The 20,414-nt window shown below is 49.3% G+C and overlaps 1 protein-coding gene across 9 annotated transcripts in view; it reads right to left on the minus strand.

Annotated features, from left to right (window-relative positions):
* Positions 1–20,414, minus strand: part of LOC116836020 (ankyrin repeat and fibronectin type-III domain-containing protein 1-like) — a 493,838-nt gene that overhangs the window by 12,439 nt on the left and 460,985 nt on the right. For 7 of the 9 annotated variants that reach the window (XM_032799361.2, XM_032799357.2, XM_075069366.1 and 4 more), the window contains 10 exons: positions 15,806–16,007; positions 14,828–15,053; positions 11,716–11,910; positions 11,356–11,469; positions 9,891–9,988; positions 6,241–6,331; positions 3,969–4,076; positions 2,968–3,067; positions 2,200–2,332; positions 728–847 (listed from right to left, as the gene is read on the minus strand). In XM_032799361.2, coding sequence (XP_032655252.1) covers positions 728–847; positions 2,200–2,332; positions 2,968–3,067; positions 3,969–4,076; positions 6,241–6,331; positions 9,891–9,988; positions 11,356–11,469; positions 11,716–11,910; positions 14,828–15,053; positions 15,806–16,007 — 1,387 coding nt within the window. The remainder of the gene's footprint in view (positions 1–727; positions 848–2,199; positions 2,333–2,967; positions 3,068–3,968; positions 4,077–6,240; positions 6,332–9,890; positions 9,989–11,355; positions 11,470–11,715; positions 11,911–14,827; positions 15,054–15,805; positions 16,008–20,414) is intronic. The other 2 variants (XM_032799360.2, XM_032799359.2) reach the window with 1 other exon arrangement.

Here is a 20,414-nt window from a genome sequence, read left to right on the forward strand (position 1 = left end):
AATACAGAGCCGCCACCAGCAGCAGCACAGAAGTAAGGATGGCAGGGTACTGTATTGCCACACTTACTTCTGTTCTGCTGCCTGCAGAGCTAGACCCTCAGTCAGCAGCTGCCATTGTCCGGCCACCCAGCTCTGAAGGCAGCAGCGCAGAAGTAAGGGTGGCAATACCATACCATGCCATCCTTACTTCTGTGTTGCTGCTGGTGGCAGTTCTGCCTTCTGAGCTGGGCTCCTGGCCTGCAGCCGCTCTCTGGCCACCAACCTCTGAAGGCAGCACAGAAGTTAAGAGTGGCAATACCACAACCCCACTAAAATAACCTCGTGACACCTCTGCAACTCCCTTTTGGGTCAAGACCCCCAATTTGAGAAACGCTGGTCTCCCTGGTGAAAAGCATACAAAAGACTAGATTTCACCAGTGGAGACCAGATTTTATGGTCTGTGATGTGTTTTTCATGGCCGTGAATTTGGTAGAACCCTAGTCCAACTTGGATCTCCCAAAAGGTAGTCTGTCACACACTGGGTCCTTGTGTTCCACTAAGTAGGGTAGGGAGTGACTGGGTGTGTCTCATGACATCACTTCCATGTAATACTGCAATAGGATTCCCAGGTCGGAATGTCCCCATGCTGACATTACTGGATTGGTACAGAAAGTCTGTCTCAATAAGAAATGCCTCACACAGCAGGGCTGTTGGGCCCACGGCTTCTTTCTCATGCACCTCCTCTCACCTGCATTTGTGAGATGGCCAGCAGCATCTTGAAGCGCGTCTGCAGGATGCAGGAGCAGGATGATTGGGAGACGGTGAGACACTGACGCAGCCACAAGATCTCATCCCACATGCAGGCAACCTGCAGTGTATGGAGTAGAACCATCAACAATACGCCCCCACTTAGGATTTTACACCACGCCCGTCACCCAGGAGACCTGTTAATCCCCAGTGACGTCGGAACAGCTCAGAGATGAAGGATAGCTGCACACTACAAGAGCAAAAATAAACCACTGGATTTGTGTAGGTCCTACATAAATGTTGTCCGTGCATTTTAACATCTTTGCAATTGAGGCCTTTTAAAACCTACATTTGGGACATCCTAGAAGGTGCTCCTCAACAGATTAGAACCATTTTAAGATATGGGAGATCAAAAGCTGGGCTTGAACTACTTGGCAGAGTCCCTTTCCACCACTTCAATGCTGCCTCCCAAACACGCTGCACTACAGTTGTATCCTGTATGCCTGGTTCTACATGATCCTACGGAAGTGACAACACTGGTCCTTCAACGCTGCTACTGCAGCAAAAGGCAGCAGTGACACAGACAAACACAAGGCTGCTGACAAAGAGGCAGAATATCCCTTCAGAGAAAGGTGGTACAAATCCACAGCGGTGCAGATGGGTGGCACACAATAGGCACATACAAGGCCGGGGGTCTATGCAGCCACTGCAAGCGGATATGTTATATTTCTTCTCCATTAAAAGCTTTAGGCATGTCGTCAGTGCTTAGGCTGTGTGGAAGCATCTTCCAAGAGGTTTCTCATTAGTACAGAAAGTGAGACAAGCTACAGTCCTGGAAACTGCATGTGCCACAGAGCTCCATCGTCCCAATCGGTGCCAGTGGCTGCCAAATGGAGGTTGGCACTAGTGTATAGCTTGATTCACACTGGCTCTACTAGCATCTCACTGCAATGAGCTCTCCATGGCATTCTATAGTCATGCTGTGTAGAGTACATGAGGGTAGCATCACAGAGAAATGCCCAGAGGCAACATCAGGAAGCCCAGGAGCTGCCAAATGTGTGGTGGTCTGAATTCTTGGTGTAAGTCACAGAAGTAGCACTCACTAATTTCATCCGCCTAGGCTGCCACTGAGATGGTGCAACTGTTCTCAGCCCAGCTAAACCTCAGCCCTCAGGACAAACCCAGATCCAGTTGGCTGAGGGTGAAAGAACTGCAGTAGTAAATCATTATGGGGCTACTACATCTACTCAGCAATAGAAATGAAACAAGGCTGGCTTCAGACACTGGCGGGTAAAATCTGAGTCTTTCCTTGATCTTGTTAAAAGAATCCTGCAGCAAAGCACTTACCTGGATGGTGCACTGCCCTGAGCCTTAATTTCACCAGTGCCTGTATGGTGGCAGTGTAGGAAAGATGGTCTGCAATCACAAGTGCTAAGGCCATAGCATGAAGGACACAGTAACCACATGTGTTACCTTGGTGAACCAGAGGAAGTCCTGCATGAGTAGGCAGGAGTAGGTGTCATCTATTTCCACCACAGGGATCTGATCCTCATGTGTCACCAGGATGTTGTCGTCTTTGTAGAAGATGGAGGTGAGATACAGGCCCCTGTGGGGAGAAAGGAGACAGATTTTGGGGGAAAGCCCGTTATCACTGCGGGGTAGGTTATTTTCCAAAGGTGTCTTTTTCCCAGAAGCAGGGATTATGAGATGCAGGAAAGCAGGGAAGATGTGTGTAACAGCAAGGGGAGAGATTTCCTAAATGACTGTTTTCTGCAGTCCCTCAGAGCTCCACTGTCGCCAGTGCCCAGGGCAAGCCAGCAGCCAGTTCCCCTTGCTGACTAGCTTATCCCTGAGGATGAGCCCATCTCCTCCAAGAGCAGAAACAGCCTTTTCTATCGAAGCCCAGGTTTTCATTAAATATTGCTGCTGTTTTTATCATATGCAGGAAGCCAAGCCCAGGCCGCTTTACTCCATGACAGTGTGGTATTTGTCTACAATGGGAGACATGCTCCCAGACAGTAGAACGTAAGAGTGGCCATACTAGGTCAGACCAATAGTCCATCTAGCCCAGCACTGCATTGTCTGACAGTGGCCAGTGCCAGATGCTTCCAGCTCGAGTGAACAGAACCGGGCAATTTAATGAGTGATCCATTTGCTATCGTTCAGTCCCAGCTTCTGGCATGCAGAGGTTTAGGGACACCCTGAGGATAGAGTTGCCCCTGCCCTTTCACCAGCACTTACCTTTTCAGAGTCTTTAAGAACTTGCTGCCAGGGTGAAAAAGGTGCTTCAGGCTTTTGGAGACCGAGTGCTTCCTGCTCTGGGGCTGGTTCTTGCAGGACTCTGGAGAACAAGGCAGCATAGAGAACAGTAAATCAGGCTGTGGGGGTGCTATTTGCATAGTGCGCACCACCACAGCATACTGACCCTGGAAACGCTTAGTGTCAGTGAATGGTGCTGGGGTGACCGTTCTGTCTTTAATCAGAGACCAGGTATGGTGCATGGGTGGTGCAAGCTTCTTCACATGGCCCCAGGGTTGGGTTTGACCCAGTGACCTGTAGGTGAAAGGGCTCTATAGCCTGATACCAGCCCCACTTCTCTGCTAACCTGCTACAAGCTTGTGAGACTTCTGCAGTTTCAGAACTCGGAGCAGAAATGCAGAGATATAGCAAGAAAGGCTGTTCTGGAAGCCAGCAATACCAGTGATCTCAAAAGAGTCTCTGTGACACACCAGGACTGGGGTGCAGATCTCAGTCAGCCCAGAGCCTCTGGATGTTCCTCACCATGAAAGAGAATCTGGTTGAAATCTCCTCCCTCACGCTTTCACTAGCTGCCTCCTTCAAGTCTTTTCAGATAGGACACTGGCAACGGCTTCGTCTTCCTCTTTCCTCTGACCCTGCTGATACCATCAGTGTACCAGTGGTTCCCAGTAGCTCCCTCTGCTAAGCAGCAATGCAAGTGGAGGGGGGCAGGTCCACCCCAAAGTCATCTAACATCTTCTGAATGGGCACCACTCCACCAAGAACAGCACTGTCATGTGCAAAGGAACATGCTGTAGGGAGGGACAAGCTGTATTGATTCTAATGTTAAAACTTAGCTTCAGAACAACACCTCTTGTGCCTGTCTAGTCTGACTTCATCCCTAGGAGCAACTCCTCCTAGCTAGTAGTGGTTGGCTCACGTGCTACCCTAGCCTGTGCTGTAGAAACCGTAAGATTTGCATTGGCCTGCAAACCCGGACTCACCATGGCAGACACAATGCTGGTGCACAGTCTTCACCTGGCTGAGAAGGTGATCTAAGGCTTCGGCTTGTCCCCTTCGCCTTGGTGCTCTCCCATCATATTCCCGCCAGTCTATGGGGAAGGAAAGTACTATTACCCCAGTGTAGGTTTGACCAGTGCTAAAGCTGCCTCAGGCTGATGGAGCCTCAGCTACCCCCTTCCAGCTTCACAGCTAATGTTCAGGAACAGCTGTTTCCTTCTATTTTCTATCCCACCCTCTAATGCCAGGTCTTCATTAAGTCGCAGCATGCTACATGGCTGCCTCATCTGCCCACTGCATAGGCAGGAGAAAACTACTGTAGTCATGTCATAGGGTAGAGGTCTACGGAGCCTGTGAGAAAGCCTTCTTTGTCTTCTTTTCTCTTGCCCATGGGCCTCTCATGGCTACACTTTCCCGAGATGGATGGGATGAAGTGAGCAATCCTTGGAGCTCAGTTAGTGATGCTAACTGGGAGGCATAGCTGCCTAGAGAAAAACAGAAGTCACCAGGGTGGCTCACTGGGCAGGAGAAACTATATGCCTTGCATGGAATATTGGGCCAGATCCCCAGAGGATGCAAACGGATGCAATTCTCTTCACTGGATCCATGCACATTGACACTTGTGGAGGATCAGGACCAATATTTTTTAAAGCTACAGAGTACAGAAGAGGGGAGCCAAGATTCAGTAGAACAATAACACAGATGTTCCTTTCTCTTATGAATAGATAGGATAGGCAGATGTTGGAGCTGGGGAGCCCATTTTGTGACGGCCATGCAAAACCTGCACTGTACCGTGGCAGCAAGTAGGCTTTGGAGACTGATCTTGGGTCATTCTTCAGAGACAGCACAGATCTCTCTCTCTCACTTCCCATCTTCCCCTATCTCTCTCTCTCTCTGGGTCAGTTCGGGTTCTGGAGAACCACTGGCCATCGTTAGCAACCCCATGCCACCCGCCCACCCAACAGTAACTGCAAGTGGTTGAACTAACAGCTGTGGCAGCAGGAGAAGATGACAAATCAAGGTAAAGAACAAGGTTGTGTCTGTTGCTGCTCTTGACTGTTGTTTAAAAATCTTTCCAGTGTCTTCCTCCAGGACTTCCCTGGAGCTGAAGCTTCCTGAGACCAGTCAGTGCTGATAGCACAATGCCCCTAGACAAATAAATAAATAATCCCTCTGGCCAGCTCCAGCTGGTTACAAGGTGGCAGAGCTGCTGCGCAAAGGGGAACCAGGGCTGACCGTTAGCTGTATGTTAAATTGGTTTAAATCCCCCTGTCTGGCACTCTGCTGTTTTCCATGGAAAGTTCAGCTCTGTTAACTTTGGCTGGGACCTGGCACTATTTTTAGGAGCTTTAAAAACACCCAGGGAGGTGCCAGGCTATATTACACTGGGAACGAGAGGGATCTGTATACAGGGGAGTAATATTAAAGAAGATAAAAATAAACAAATAGTCTGTTTAACTTCAGCTGGATTTATACATACCTGCTATATCGATATGCACACATATAATGTAAACACACGCGCACACGCACGCGCACAACCTGATTCCTGTGTCTAGCTGATTCCCATTATGCTAAGGAAGCTTTACACTGCTCCTGCACTGTAAAGAGGCTTTAAAGTGAGTCTAAATGTAATTACAGACATAGTAGGCCGTGCCCTGCAGAGGATGGGGAAGTAAATGTAATTTAGACTCACTGCCAGAACGGCCATTTCAGTGTAAATGGTACTCAGATGCACTATCTATACACATTACTGAACATGTATATACCCATTATCATACACACACAGCAGAATGTAGATCCAGTTATTATTTATACATATGTTCTATATACAGAGCTACATCTAGATTTACATAGAGATCAACATATATTTATACACACATTATACATCTACATACAAATCTCTCTATATTATTATACACACAGACCTATAGCTGGATCTAGTTCTCTACACCATTTCCATATACAGTATTACACATACATCTCAAGATCTAGACATAGATAGATATCTAGATTCTACTTCTGACTCACCATAAAGCTGCTTTGCACTGCTTAAAAAGTGTAAAGGGGCCTTAAAGTGAGTAGAAGTCATTTGCTCCCACTTTCAGGCCCTTTTTGCCTGCCAGAGTGGTACCAAGTGGCCTTGCTATAAATGGGAGTCAGGCCTGTAAAATCGACAGCCACCCTTAGAACTCTAATCCAGTGCACACAAGGCAGGCAGCAGCCCCCATATGCACAGTCCCCCATGCTCGTACTTACTGGAGGGGATAGCAAAAGGTGGCACTGAGGCTTGCGGGGGTCCCCAGCCCTTCATGTTGTAGGCCGACACCTGGACATAGTAGGCCGTGCCCTGCAGGGGATGGGGAAGTAAGCAGCAGTAAACATGACTGGAAAGTCTCACAGACACATAGCATCCCACTGCTTCCAGCACTTGTAAAGGAGGAGGGTTCCCTGCAGCCTTCCTTCCCTTGGAGCATCTGCATAGCATTATCCACCCCCTGCTCCTGCTACACAGAGGAGAGTGCCGCAAGCTGGGAGGCAAGGGGCCAAATAAACGACATAGCCTGCAATCATCCGTGCTCATGCAGAAGCAGCTGCAGAATGAACAGCTACGGCTCATGCCATGAGTTTGTGGATTAAGAGCTTTTGGGTTTTTTGGGAGATGGATGGACGGACCAATGCTTTCAGTGCTCATGAAACAGACGATGGTGGCTCTGGTTAGAGTGGGGCACAGTGGGCCAGATTTTAGGCACCTTGTGGGATTTTCCAAAGCCCCTAAACCCCTTTGGCCCACTGTGTTAATGCCCTTCCACTCTGACCTGCAACATCTCATTGGTATTGCAGCTCCTTCACTGGCCATCCACCCTGACTCACAGCACTGCCTCCCCTTCTAGTCCTACACTGCCCTACAGCTCTGTTGAAGACTTTCCCATCACTACCTACAATACTCCTTCCTTCCTCCTGTCTCAGGCCCACACACAGCTCTGACAATGTGTTTGATCCTGACCCAGCTCTGTAGTCCTGCACCTCTCACACAGCTCATTCAATCACACTCAATCTTTCCCTGCAGCACCCCCTATCCCAACCCAGAGCCCCATCTGACTCTGCTAATGCACCCCAAACCTGCTCTGCAGCTTCCCTTGCTACTCAAGCCTAGGAGCTGTATGGAGCAGAGACGACCAATTATGCCAGACTGTGAGTGATTTAGGGTATGTCTACACTTGCAGCAGAGTGTAGAGTACAGGCACCAGCTAGCACAGGTGTAAACAGTACATGGAGAGGTAGGCTTAGGTGAGTAGAGCGCCCTATGCACCTGAATGCTAGGATATGTACCCTACATGCTCTCCACATGCCCAAGCAATGCCTCCCCTGCCACAGTGCTATTTTTAGCAGAGCAGTGTCCCCGTGGCCTCCCCAGCCACCGGAGCCCTTCCCCAGGGCCTCCCCAGCTGCCAGAGCCTTTCTCTATGGCATGTAGTTACACACAGTGCATGTATACTACATGCTGCCATGAGCGTAGACATCGCATTATAGTGAACTTCTGTGTCTAGCTTTAACGTCTAGCTCCTCCTGTTCAAACTTCCCTCCCACTATAAAACTGTCTTACACCAAGACAGTAACTCCATCCATTCACTGCAGGAGTGTCTCTCATGATCTCTCTGCCCCCCTGATGAGGAGTCTCCAATGGCCTTTTCACTTCCTCATCCCTGTTCCAGATAAGACTACCACACTCAGGCTAGGGTTTGTGTGAGAGACTTGGCACATTGGCTTAAAAGCTACATCTCTGACTCAGCTGCCACGTTTCAAGTTCATCACTGAGCCGCACTTCTCAGAGCCATAGCTCCTGTGTTTGCTTTCTGAACTGCTCCATAACACCCTGGGAAGGAGATGGCTAACAGGCAACATGGGCCCTGAAGGGTTTCAGAGGCTTTGGCCAAAACCAGGCCAGGACCTTGGTAAGCGCTCGGAGATGGATCCGGAGGCTGGTTCTGGTCCCCAGTTAGCTAAGGGGTTCACAGGGGTCTTCCAGAGTGTACAGCAACTCCTCTAGATATTTGCCTAGTTTTACAACAGGCTACATAAAAAGCACTAGCGAAGTCAGTACAAACTAAAATTTCATACAGACAATGACTTGTTTATACTTTTCTATAGACTATATACTGAAATGTACGTAAAATATTTGTATTCCAATCAATTTATTTTATAATTATATGGTAAAAATGAGAACATAAACAATTTGTCAGTAATAGTGTGCTGTGACACTTTTGTATTTTTATGTCTGATTTTGTAAGCAGGTAGTTTTTAAGTGAGGTGAAACTTGGGGGTATGCACGACAAATCCTTTTCCTGAAAGGGGTGCAATAGTCTAGAAAGGTTGAGAGCCAATGAGCTAAGGAGTTGGTGAAAGAGTCTGATCTTTGCAGGTGGCTGAGGAATCGGCCTATGATTTGCTGGCTAGTAGGAGCCTGGGTAGAGATAGGAGCAGAGTGGGAGACGGGATAAATTAGAAGCTTAGTGAATGAATCTATTTTCCCTGCTGCTTGGGGATCCTGCATGCCTGGGAATTCCCTCCTCCCCATTCCCTCACCATGCAAAGTAGCCAAGGCTGTACCATGGAAGACAGATGCCTCTCCAGTCCCCTCAGGGTCTAGGGGTTATATGGAAGATGCCACTCATAAGGGTAAACTGGTGGATCCCATCCTGCCTATGAACAGGGATAAGCCATCCCCTCCGAGGAGGGGTGGGGGATTGGGGAGAGATGGGTCACTTCCCCAAACTGCTAGCAGCATGACAAAGAGCAGGAGTCCTGCATGGCACTAGGGCTGAGGGGCTCATTGATCTGGACTGCTGTCCCCAGGATCTGCAGCAAATGTGACTGCATGGCTGCCCAGAGGAAAATCAGAACCAGCATGCCTTCTGGCTGCCCTCTTCCTGGACAGTGCTGCTCACTGTCTCCGCTCCCAACAGTCCTCTAGCTGCAATGGAAGTGGCAGCAGATTTGCACTGCCATGACCTCTTCCCCCAGTGACCTTTCCATCCCCAGGGGCCTGTACCTTACACTGGTATAGACCCTGCACTGAACCTAGCGCTGGGCTCTCAGTCCAGAACCATTCCCCAGCACTAACAATGACTCCTGCACTCACCTCTTCCATTAACCCTGTGCCCTGCACCTAGTAGTGTCAGGTAGGGAAGATCACTCCAAACATATGTGTTCAAATATGCATAATGGTGTACGGGGCTGTGCTGTTCTGTCTTTTGGCTTTTTAAGGTTCCTTCTCCTTTGTCTTGTCTCTTGGAGAAAAGTACCACGGGTATTTGTGCAAAAGAGCAAAGGCTCAGTACCTTATTTGTGGGTACAATTGGCAGCCATGTTTTTGGGGAGCCAGAGAGGCACGTATCCACATGTGAACTCATAATTCAAAACTGCAGGTGGAAGACACACCTTGCCTCTCTTTGGAAATTTTGCCCCAAACTGACTAAATATGGCACCTGTAATACAGACCCCTGGGAGAATGCACTCACCACGCGGCTGCTTGGATCTGCAGGGGGCTCTGTGGCTCCCAATGTAGTGCCATGCCCACAGGGCACAGTATGGGTAATCCCTGGAGAGGGCACATATGGGGTTTTGTGCAGGGACTCATTCAGGCTGAAATTCACCTCAGTCCAGAGGGCCACACAAAGGTGACCATCACTCTGAGTGGAGTCAGGTCCCAGCAGGGAGCAATCCTGGAGAGGGCGATGCCAGCTAAAGAACAGGCTACGGCCTTGCTCAGCTGCCCCCAGATGACTCTAGTACTGCCTCCATCTGGGCAGGACAGCTCTGCCCGGGGCCCGTCACCCCGCTTTACCGTTCACACAGCCTTGTTGCCATGACTCAGAGTGAAGGGATGTGGCGCTGCGCTCACTTACCGACATGAGCCCCTGGATGGTGAAGTGCAGGTTCCTTAGTTTGTCGATCACCACTTCCCCGAGGGGAGGGGAGAAAGTTGGGGAACAGCTCCACTCAACTGCAAACAAAGAGAGCCCCACGGCCTTATCAGTCAGTGGGAGGCGTTCGTGAACAAGGAGAGGGATGTAGCGCTTGGCAGGCAGACTGGGCTAGCTTACAGTGCCAGGCTGCCATGGACGGTACAGCTGCTGTAGGGGGATTGACTATGAAATCAAAGAACTAGATATAGCCAGGCCAGCTGCGTATGCTGCAGAGATGTCTGAGAAAAGGCACAGCGGAGTGAATGGGAGAAGGTATGATATGGATCGGAAATCAACTGCCTGGAGAGCCCCCAGGCATTCGGCACAATACAGGCGCTCCACGGGCTCAACTGTATTTCTGTACATAGCAGAGACTGAGCATAGAGCGTTTGGGGAAAGAGACGGAAAGGCAGACAGACAGGCTAAATGGACAGACAGACAGACGAGTCCGGAGATAAAAAGAAAGATACATGGACCAGACAAAGGCAAGAGAAAGGCATAGAGGAAGAACAGATAAAGTAGATTAAACATCAGGATTTGGTGGTGCCTGGTAAAAGAAAACTCTTGTGAAAGCCAAAGATATTAGAGGACACACCAGATTGAAAAGGAGGGATCGGAAATCCCTCTGCAGGAGCAGGTGCTAGCGCCAAATGGGCCTTGTTCCTGTGGGATCCAGAGATCAACCCGAGGAAGAGAGAGGGTTGCAAAGTTCAGCTCCAGACCCAAACTTCTCCTCTGTCTGGGTGTGTACGAATCCTGGTTCAGCCCAGAGTAGGTTCGGGCCAGCTGCAAAGTTCAAATATACAGACAAACTTCCTGATGTTTCCAGGGTTATTGGACCAGGGTTTTGCTAGGGGCCCATCCTGAGCTGGAATTTGAGATTCCCTCGCACAGGCTTAATAATGTCATTACAAATGTTATTCCTATGGACATTCATGCCCATTAATGCCCAGTGTCCGGTATCAATTAGTAGTGACTGGAAAGGGATCATTCAGCAATAACCAGGCTGCCATGCAACTACCCTGTGGATTTTTATTCCTTATCAACAGTTGTGTCGAAGAAGGGGGGAGGGAGGCAGAAAAACCCTTGCCTCAAGCCATAGCAGAGATCACTGGTCCGCAGTGAAATCACACAGGCTCTGATATCACAGGAGCTCTTTTCAGCTATAGTTCCCAGCACTTTAATACCACTATCACTATACAGATGGGGAGGGGAAAATGACTCACCCCAGGTCCCTGAAATTCACTGCCAGAGCTGGGAATAAAACTCAGCTCTCGTGACTCCTAGCCTGGTGCCCTAACTATCAGACCATGCTGCCTTCTACCCCTGAGCACGGGAGCATTGGGCCTGCCCTGTTCTGGCATCCTGTAGGGGCCACGGGCGCGCGGTTCTCCCATGGCCTCACCTTTGTATTTGGTGACAACGGCTGAGTTGATACTTAGGGGCTCCCCGAAGGTAACCTGCACAGAACTGCTGCTGGCCACAGATAGGTGCACATTAGCAGGAGGGTCCGGCGCACCTAGGAACAGAAAGGACACGGGTAGGTGCAGAAGTGTTCAGTCATGGAGAGGCTCAGGGCGGAGTGCACTCTGCTGTGACTATCTGGGAGAGTATCAATCTGCAGCTCCCATGGCAATCCCCCCAGCTCCGTGGAGCTCTCTTCCCAGAGTTCCACTCCCTAGCCATGCACCACTTCCCACCTGCTCCCTGTGCTAGTGCTTGTCATCCCCACCCCGTGCCACGTGCAGGTCCATGGGGCACTCACAGGCATGCTCAAAACCAGCTTTCATGCGCTTGTAAAGCCGGTAGCGCCACTCCCAGGACTTCAGCTGCTTCTCCTTCTCTGAGCAGTCAGTGTTGGGCGTCTCATTCGCCACCTGTGCTGTGAACTCATTGACTCGCTGCTCTGCCTCCCGCACCAGCGTTGCCAGATGCAAGGCACGGCTCTCCAGGCTCATGACTGCCAGGGGCGGAGAAGCAAGAGGGAAAGAAGACAGGGCAGTTAGGTCCAGCTCACTGCACGCAAACCCCCAACACATCTTTGATTCCACGCTGTGCCCTGTGCTCCTCCCTTATCTACACTGTGATATGTCCATCAGCTACTTGGCCTGATTCACAGCCTCCAGGCAGCATCGGCAATGGCCATGACCAATGCCCCAGAGCTACCTGGGTTCAAATCCTCATTCCCATGCACACAGCTGGAGTGAGTGGGCTTTGAACAGGGCTTTAGGAGGTGATCCCTGTGGTGCCCCTACAGCCAGGAGATCCATGTAGTCACAGATCTACTAGCCAGGCTGCCCTCCCGTCCCCACCGCTTGGTGTAGTGTTCCAGACTAGTGCTCGTGTCCTTCTCACAGGCTGCTGGAGCTGGCCTATGGCTCCAAACAAAAGCTTTCTGGAGAGTAAAGGGTTGCTGTCTATTCCCAGGCACTTGGCCACTTCCCAGGGCAAGTGGCAGAGTGAGCACCCTTGAGCCTGTTCCCACCAGCTCCCCTAGCCCCATTACACAAACTTAGCTGGCTTGGAGAACTGCGATCAGTGTCTGAATGGCTAAGTGCTGATCAGGACTGACTGTGGTCTCTGACCTTCTGAGATTTGCCCACCACTATGCAATGTGCCTGCTCTGGAATACTCCACAGTCCAGGAAAGGTAAGAGTCGTGCTGTTTGTCTGCAGAAAGCAACTGTGATCATTCTTCTATTACTCCCTTAAAACACGAAGCCAACCCCCTTCCCTGCAGCTGGCAGGTACTTCCTCCTGCTCAGAACAGAGGCTGTTGTAGGAAATGAGACCTCCATCAAGCCAATCAGATGAGCCAACAAGCTGCAGAACAACCTGCCTTCAACCCTCCCACCTGTGAGAGTGATTTGGCTTTCCACATGGGATGATACCTTCTGATATTCACAGCTGCTCTAAGCCATGTCCATCCTTCCCCAGGGGAGCCTGCAGGCTTTCCTGACTCCACTGGAGGCAAAGGAGCCCGCCTGTCTGTCTGAACTCCTGATCTCTGTCTGCTCTTCTGCCAGCTATCCCCACTACATGCTGTCTGCATGGGCCCACTCCCAGCCTAGTCTGCAATACAGCATAGCCTCGTTGCTGGGGGACAGAATATTCCTCTATCCCTGAAGGCAGAGTGATAAATGCACAACAGGGCACCCCCACGTACAGATTAAACTAAGCAATTTCATTTAAACAGAGGAACCTCATTCCCCCATGGCACTGGACAAACCATTCATGGCTCTTGTCATAACTATAAAAGGAAGGGAACAGCCCTCCTGTGCACAATACTATAAAATCCCTCCTGGCCAGAGACACCAAAACCCTTTTACCTGTAAAGGGTTAAGAAGGTCAGGTAACCTGGCTGACACCTGATCCAAAGGACCAATAAGGGGACAAGAGACTTTCAAATCTTGGTGGGGGGAGGCTTTTGTTTGTGTGCTCTTTGTTGTTGGGTTGTTCGCTCTTGGGACTAAGAGGGACCAGACATCAATCCATGCTCTCCAAATCTTCCTGCACAAGTCTCTCATATTTCAAACTTGTAAGTAACAGCCAGGCAAGGCATGTTAGTTTTATCTTTGTTTTCTCAACTTGCAAATGTTCCTTTTTGCTAAGAGGATTTACCTCTGTTTGCTGTAACTTTGAACCTAAGGCCAGAGGGGGTTCCTCTCAGCTCTATGAATCTGATTACCCTGTAAAGTTATTTTCCACCCTGATTTTACAGAAATGATTTTTACCTTTCTTTCTTTAATTAAAAGCCTTCTTTTTAAGAACCTGATTGATTTTTCCTTGTTTTAAGATCCAAGGGGATTGGATCTGGACTCACCAGGAACTGGTGGGGGAAAGGAGCAGGGGATGGTTAAATTCTCCTTGTGTTAAGATCCAAGGGGTTGGATCAGTGTTCACCAGGAACTTGGTGAAGAAGTCTCTCAAGACTATCCAGGGAAGGGAGTTAATATTTGGGAGTTGTGGCAGCAAAACCAAATCTAAGCTGGTAATTCAATTTAGAGGTTCACATGCAGGTCCTCATATCTGTACTCTAAAGTCCAGAGTGGGGAAGGAACCTTGACAGCTCTTTATGGAACACTCAATCCCCACACCTCTATGCTGAGCAAACAGCATAGGAGGTCTTTACCCACCAGCTCCTTTATCCGGCAGAGACTGTGAGATCACAGGAGATCCAGGAGAGGCCAAGAGGATCTCCTAGCTCCATCTTCCCCCCCTTCGCTATACAGAGCACTCCCCTTTCACCTCACCAAGCAGCTGTATGTGGCCAGCAAAGGGTAGCAAGTGGCAAGCTCTGGGAGTGGCACTGCAAAGAGACATTCACTTGCCCCTCCCTCAGGAAACACATGCTTCCAGTCTCAGAACGGCAATCGTCTATGGCAGAAGGGGCACATAGGCCTCCTCCTTTGGCCTCCCCCAGTGCCATTACCCGTCTATTCTAAATTCCTACCGTGCTCTTTTTAGAAACCCACATGCTCCCAGCTCAGCCTCTCCTGCAGCCCTTGGCTGTCCATTCCACAGGAAGGCCTTACAGAAATCTCTCCTGAGCACTCCTGCTGTCTGGTTCCCTCCTAGTTTTAGATCCAGTCCCCGAAACCAGTGGCCTTTGTCACCCCAATGCAGCCACCTTCTCGCTAACCCTCAAGATCTCACGTCTCCCTTTGCACCACTCCTTGCACTACAAGCCACCTCCCATCAGCCTTCCCCAGCTCCTTGCTGCCTTCTTTCTTTAGGTCAGCGGAGCAGAGTGGACTCTCAAAGAGGAAGACACCGGCCCAGGCACTAGGGTGCCTAGATGCTACAGTAAGTGGAGCTCCATTAGCATCTAAGACAGCACGTGAGACACAGCAGAGCAGAAGGGGGTGAGAAAAATACCTTGTAATGGTGACTTACAGTGTGGACTCTCCTTGGCTCCGGCCTGCAGTAGCATCCTGGCAATGGGGGCATTGTTGGTCATGATGGCAATATCCAGCGGCAGCAGCCCCTCGCTGTTTGGGGTGTTAAGGTCCAGCTCCTCTGGGCTGTACTGTTTTAGCAGCTCCTGCACCCTCTCCAGATCCTGCAGCTCAACAGCCTCAAAGAGAGCTGCATTGCTCTGAAACTGCAATGACACAAGAAATGGGGCCCGCTGAGCCTGGGCTGCTGGGCATTGCAGCCTTACCCTGCTTTCCTCATTAAGATTTGGCTAGGCTCTATTCCAAGTCATTACACGGGGTTCTCAGCGTATTCCGTGCCAGGTGGATGGAGAGCCGAGCCTCATGCCTATCCACAAAACAGACTCTGAAAGTGAAGTAGGTATGGAATGGGATCTATTGTCAATCTCTACCAGAGAGGTTAATCCATGACATCACAACACCCTTAGGAAAGGGGCTCGTTATCCACAGCCATTCCATGCCTAACACAGTGCACAGAATGCTGGTGGATTCGTCAGGCACCTAGGCCTGTACTGATTGGTTTGTATTACTGTAGCCTTGAGGAGCTCCAGCCATGGACTGGGACCCTACTGCACTAGGCGCGGTACAGACAGAACCAAACGACGGTCCCTGCCCCAAGGAGCTGACAATACTAATTCTTTGTTTTAAGAAAGTGCAAATGACCCTATCCCAAGGAACCATTCAGGACTGGATTGACCTGCTCCAGGAGGGACAGAATTTACTGTGGCTCACCCCCCGCCCCTCCAGACATCCAGCCAGCTCTGTTGCTGGGGTGTGTGCACAAAGGATGGGGCAAAGCTAGGGTTCTGCCCACTCACCCCCGCTTATCTCTGCCACCAATGGAGTCACACCGGGGTACACCCAGCATTACCACAGGGCTGCGTTTTGGTATGAACATCCGCAAGCCCAGAACACTCACAAGATAGGCCTTGCGTAGCTTCTCCTTCTCACTCCTCCCTGGCAAGCTGCCCTCATCGAATGAAGTGTAGTTAACGCGGAACTTCCCCGAGAGGTTGCGGTAAAGCCTCTTGGCGGCGTTTGGGGAGGAGGGCCCTGGTGGCTTCCTGGCCTGGGCCAGCTGAATGTCCCGCATCTGCTGCGTCATCTTAGGCAAGGAAGACCTGGCAAATGGAGGAACAAGAGAGAGCAAGATAATGATACACAATGTAGGAGGAGCAACTGGCAGAAATCTGGCCTGTAAACACTACCAGGAATGTCGGTGGCTCTATGTTGGCCCCTTCATCACAGCTTCTGGGAGCCTCACCTGCACCCATGAACCTATATAACACCATGGGGAAGTATTAGCCTCGTAGCGGGATGGTTACCCCGTTCCTGCCCTGAAGGGCTTAAAACAGCCCTGGGAAAGGGCTGTGGCAGGGAAAAGGCTGGGTTGATTGGCAAAGCAGCCACAGTTGCAGCCAGTGCAATCAGGGCCCAGCTGGCCCTTATAAGAGGGCGGTGGGCCAGAAGGACAGAGAGACTCTCTCTCCAGCCACTTAGAGAGAGAGAGAGAGAGAGAGGAGGAGGAGGAGGAGGAGGAGGACCTGGCTGCCTGGGAAGCTGAGGAGAGAACCTAGGGTGCAGCAGTGCTGGGGAAGGGCAGAGGGAGCTGGGGAGCTCCAGCCTAGCAATGCCCCAGGCTGCAGACCGAGTTACAGGCCCACAAATGGGTACTAGGGCTGCAGAGGGACAGCCCAAAGATAGACAAAGGCAGCAGGTCCTAACCCCCCTTGCTGATGATGAGTGGTTAACAGACCGCAGTCTGCCCCAGTGAGCAGGGGTTAGATGGTGACTGGCAGTAGCCACTGAGGCAAGATAGGGATAGAGGGTTGGGGCTTCCCCGAGGTGGGGAGGCCCAAATTGCAGGGGGAAGAGCTAATTCCCAGGACGACCAGCAGGAGGTGCTGGGCTGGTGAGTCATCGCCTGGCCACAGGCCTTCTCCCACAAACATGGGATGCAGACAGATTACTCAATGTCACATGGGAAGGTTGTGGCAGAGCCTGGAGTTGGATCTAGATCTCCTGGGTCCTCGTCCAGCACCTGGATCACAAGCCTGTCCTTCAGTATTAGGGTGGGATTTTCAAAAGCACTCAGTGTTGGTCTAAATCTGCTCTGTCTTCAAACAAAAAAGAAGTTAGTCGAGTGCTGTGCACTTCTAAAAACCCCTCCACTGAGAATCCATCTATTTACAGTGATTTATTTACCTGTCTAGACATTTTCTGTCAAATATGGTCAAGTTTGATAACACGCAGCCTGATTTCCCTTCTCTGTTTACACTAGTGTAACTCCATTGACTTAATCAGAGTCACTCCTGATTTACACCACTGAGGAAGAGGAGAATCAGGCCCAAGATAGACAAATGAGTCATAGTGAGCTAATTTTTAGTAGACCCTAATTAATTTCTGCTTTTAAAATTAATTTATATTGTATCACTTGGTGTTTGAAAATGAAACAATAAAGGATCTCAAGTTAAAAGCACCACATCCAAAAAGACACGTTTTTTCCTGACTAGTTGTTTCCACTCACATGGAAGAATTTAAACGGAACAGAAGTCCACCAATTTCATTTCAGTTGGAAGTCCATGAAATTTGCAAACGTTTTAACCAATGATTTAGGGAGGGGTGGGAATAAATGCTCCAAGATTCCATGCAAATAAGCATCCGGAAGTTTGGATTCCTAATAAAACATCTAGAATGCTAAACAGGACTAAGAAATTGGGTGAGATTTTGTGCCAGATTTCCATGACTTTCCTCTAGGGTCAGAACCCAGAGAGGCTGAGAAAAGTGAAGATTAAAAGATTTTTTTTAAAAAAGAGAACGTTATATAAAAGTATAGGAAGTCTGAGTAATTTTTATCTGCTCATCCCTCCCTTTAACTCCAAAGTGCTGCAGTGTCTAATGTCTAATCTTCTGCTGGTCAGCATGGTTCCTCTCACTGCAGTAGAAGTTAGTACCAGAAAGGCAACAGAAGCTGAACTGGTTGAGGCCTAGAAGGGTCTGTCTCCAATGCATCAGGGAGGGAGCCTCCCAACCCGGATAGACAGACATGTATTAGCTTCAGGGGTGGCTCTAGACATTTCGCCGCCCCAAGCACGGTGTCATGCCGCGGGGGGTGCTCTGCCGCTCGCTGGTCCCATGGCTTTGGTGGACATCCCGCAGGCATGCCTGTGGAGGGTCCTCTGGTCCCGCGGCTCCAGTGAACCCTCTGCAGGCACGCCTGCGGGAGGTCCACCAAAGCCGCGGGACCAGTGACTCTCCACAGGCATGCCGCCGAAGGCACCCTACCTGCTGCCCTCCCAGCGACCAGCAGAGTGCCCCCCACGGCATGCTGCTCCAAGCACATGCTTGGCGTGCTGGGGCCTGGAGCCGCCCTTGATTAGCTTGGCTTGAATTAGTGCACTACAAACAACAAAATGGATGTTATGGCCTGGGCACTGGCTCGAGCTAATCATCTGAGTACAGACCCGGAGAAAGGGCAGGCACAAGCGCATGTAGTTAGGTGCAAGCACATGGGCAAATACACTGAAATATTTTCGCTGGAGCAATCTGACAGCTGAAAATTGAGAATGCACGTACATGCAATTGCATGTGCAAAACATGGCATTTACTGAAAAGCCCAGCAAAAGGGGTTTGTGTTCAGTTACCCCTTCATCCCTCATTCAGTCAAGGTGAAAGCTTTTATATAATAAAACTTGAGGAACTGCAAAGATCTCAAATCATTCAAGGAAAACTCCAGTGATCTTAGAGTTTGTAGCTAGGTAAGTGGCAAGGACACAACTGTGCCACTTTCACTCAACTTGAGGAGAACCTTTGTCTGTAAAGTCCTACAGAAATCATCAGAGAAACTGCTTGTAGAATAAAGTGCTTTTCTCAATAGGGTTTGGAAATACCTGTCATTATTCCAGCCTCTCACTGGGAGATAACACTTCTAATGAGACTTCTAAGGCCATGTCTACACTAGGAGCGCTCTGCCAGTAAAGGAGTACTGGATACTACACTGGCAAAGCGCTCCTACTGTGAATGCTGCTATATTGGCAAAGCTGCACTTAGCTCTGTATAATAAAACTGCCCCCAATAAGCGAAACAACCTAAACTGCTAAAAGCACAACTTTGCTAATATAGCTGCATCTACGCAAGGGACTTCTGCCAGCATAGTCAGTGGTCAGAACCCTTTGCACAAGGACTGATGTAGCTATGCCAGCAAAAGTAAGTCTGTAGTATAAACGCAGCCTAAGTAAGGGCAAACTCTGATGATACAGAAGGGGAGTGAAAGAATCTGTTTTGCTGTTAGAAAACACAGACTGGGACATTTAAAAGTCACTGTGAACTAGGCTCTTTATTGTACTTAGGAGTTGATTTAATACCCTGGGACATTAACCGAACATCTTTACAACAACTATTACCTTCCAAACAACTATGAAGCACTCAGGTTTCCAATATTTTCAAATGGTCAAGCTGAGTTAGGCAGCCTTTCTCCGCATCAGACATTCAAGGGAAGTCAGTGTGGGTTGACTGAGGACTGCAGGGTCAAGTCCCAAACTAGTTAAGATGAACTGCTCCTTTTTATGATGGAGACACCTCAAAAGGATTTTTCTTACCCTTCCCTGCAATCAGAGCTAGTGATCAGAATGTCTTTTTGTACCCCACAGCTTGTCCGATATGGGCATGCTTAGCAATTATAAACACAGTCACATATGCAGGCAATTTGCTCTGAGAATCAGCTTCTCCTTTGCTTACCTGGCAAGTCCTGAGCTCTGAATTTTGTGTGTTCCAGTATTACCAACCCCAAGCCATCAAAAAAAAAAAAAAAAAAAAATCATGAGTCAGGCCCAAAAATCAGGAGATTGGCTTAAAATCAAGGGATTACTAAGAAAAAATAAATTATGAAGAATTTTTTTTTTGTTTTTGCCTTCTGTTTATTGAGCCTTTTGGATTCACATTTGCAAGCTTTTCTCTCCAACCACAAGGGTTAGAAATTTACTTTGATTTAAATGAAATCCAAGATTTTTACATAACATCATGACTCCAGGAGCTGGGGCTTTAAGAAAACACCAAATATTGCAAGACTCACAATAAAATCGCAAGTGCTGGAAATACTGAGTGTTCCCTTGTAACTCCTAAAAACACATCTTCTTAAAGTGATGGACCTATAGGTGGAATTTTCATTAGTGACATGTGGGTGAAACAAGGACAACTGAATTCTGGACTTGGCAGCTAAGTAACTGATTTCTTTAAAAAAAAAAAAAAAAAAAAAGAGGGAGGATAGTCTTTTGGTTAACATACAGGACTGTGAATTAGGAGTGCTGGGTCAGTTCCCTGCTCTGTGTGACCATGAGCAAGTCACTTAATTGTTCTGTACCTCAGCTCCCCACCTGTGAAATGGGGACAATTATACTTCTTTAGTCCTACTCTTGTACTGTCTTGTCCATTTAGATTGTAAGCTCTTCAGGGTAGGGGCCGTGTGTGGGGAGGAGGAGGGGGGCAGGTTCTTGGTTCTGCTCGCAGGCTAAAGGGCTCTGTATGGAAGC

The sequence above is a fragment of the Chelonoidis abingdonii genome, chromosome 9, assembly GCF_003597395.2.
Source record: "Chelonoidis abingdonii isolate Lonesome George chromosome 9, CheloAbing_2.0, whole genome shotgun sequence".
Lineage (NCBI taxonomy): Eukaryota > Metazoa > Chordata > Testudines > Testudinidae > Chelonoidis > Chelonoidis abingdonii.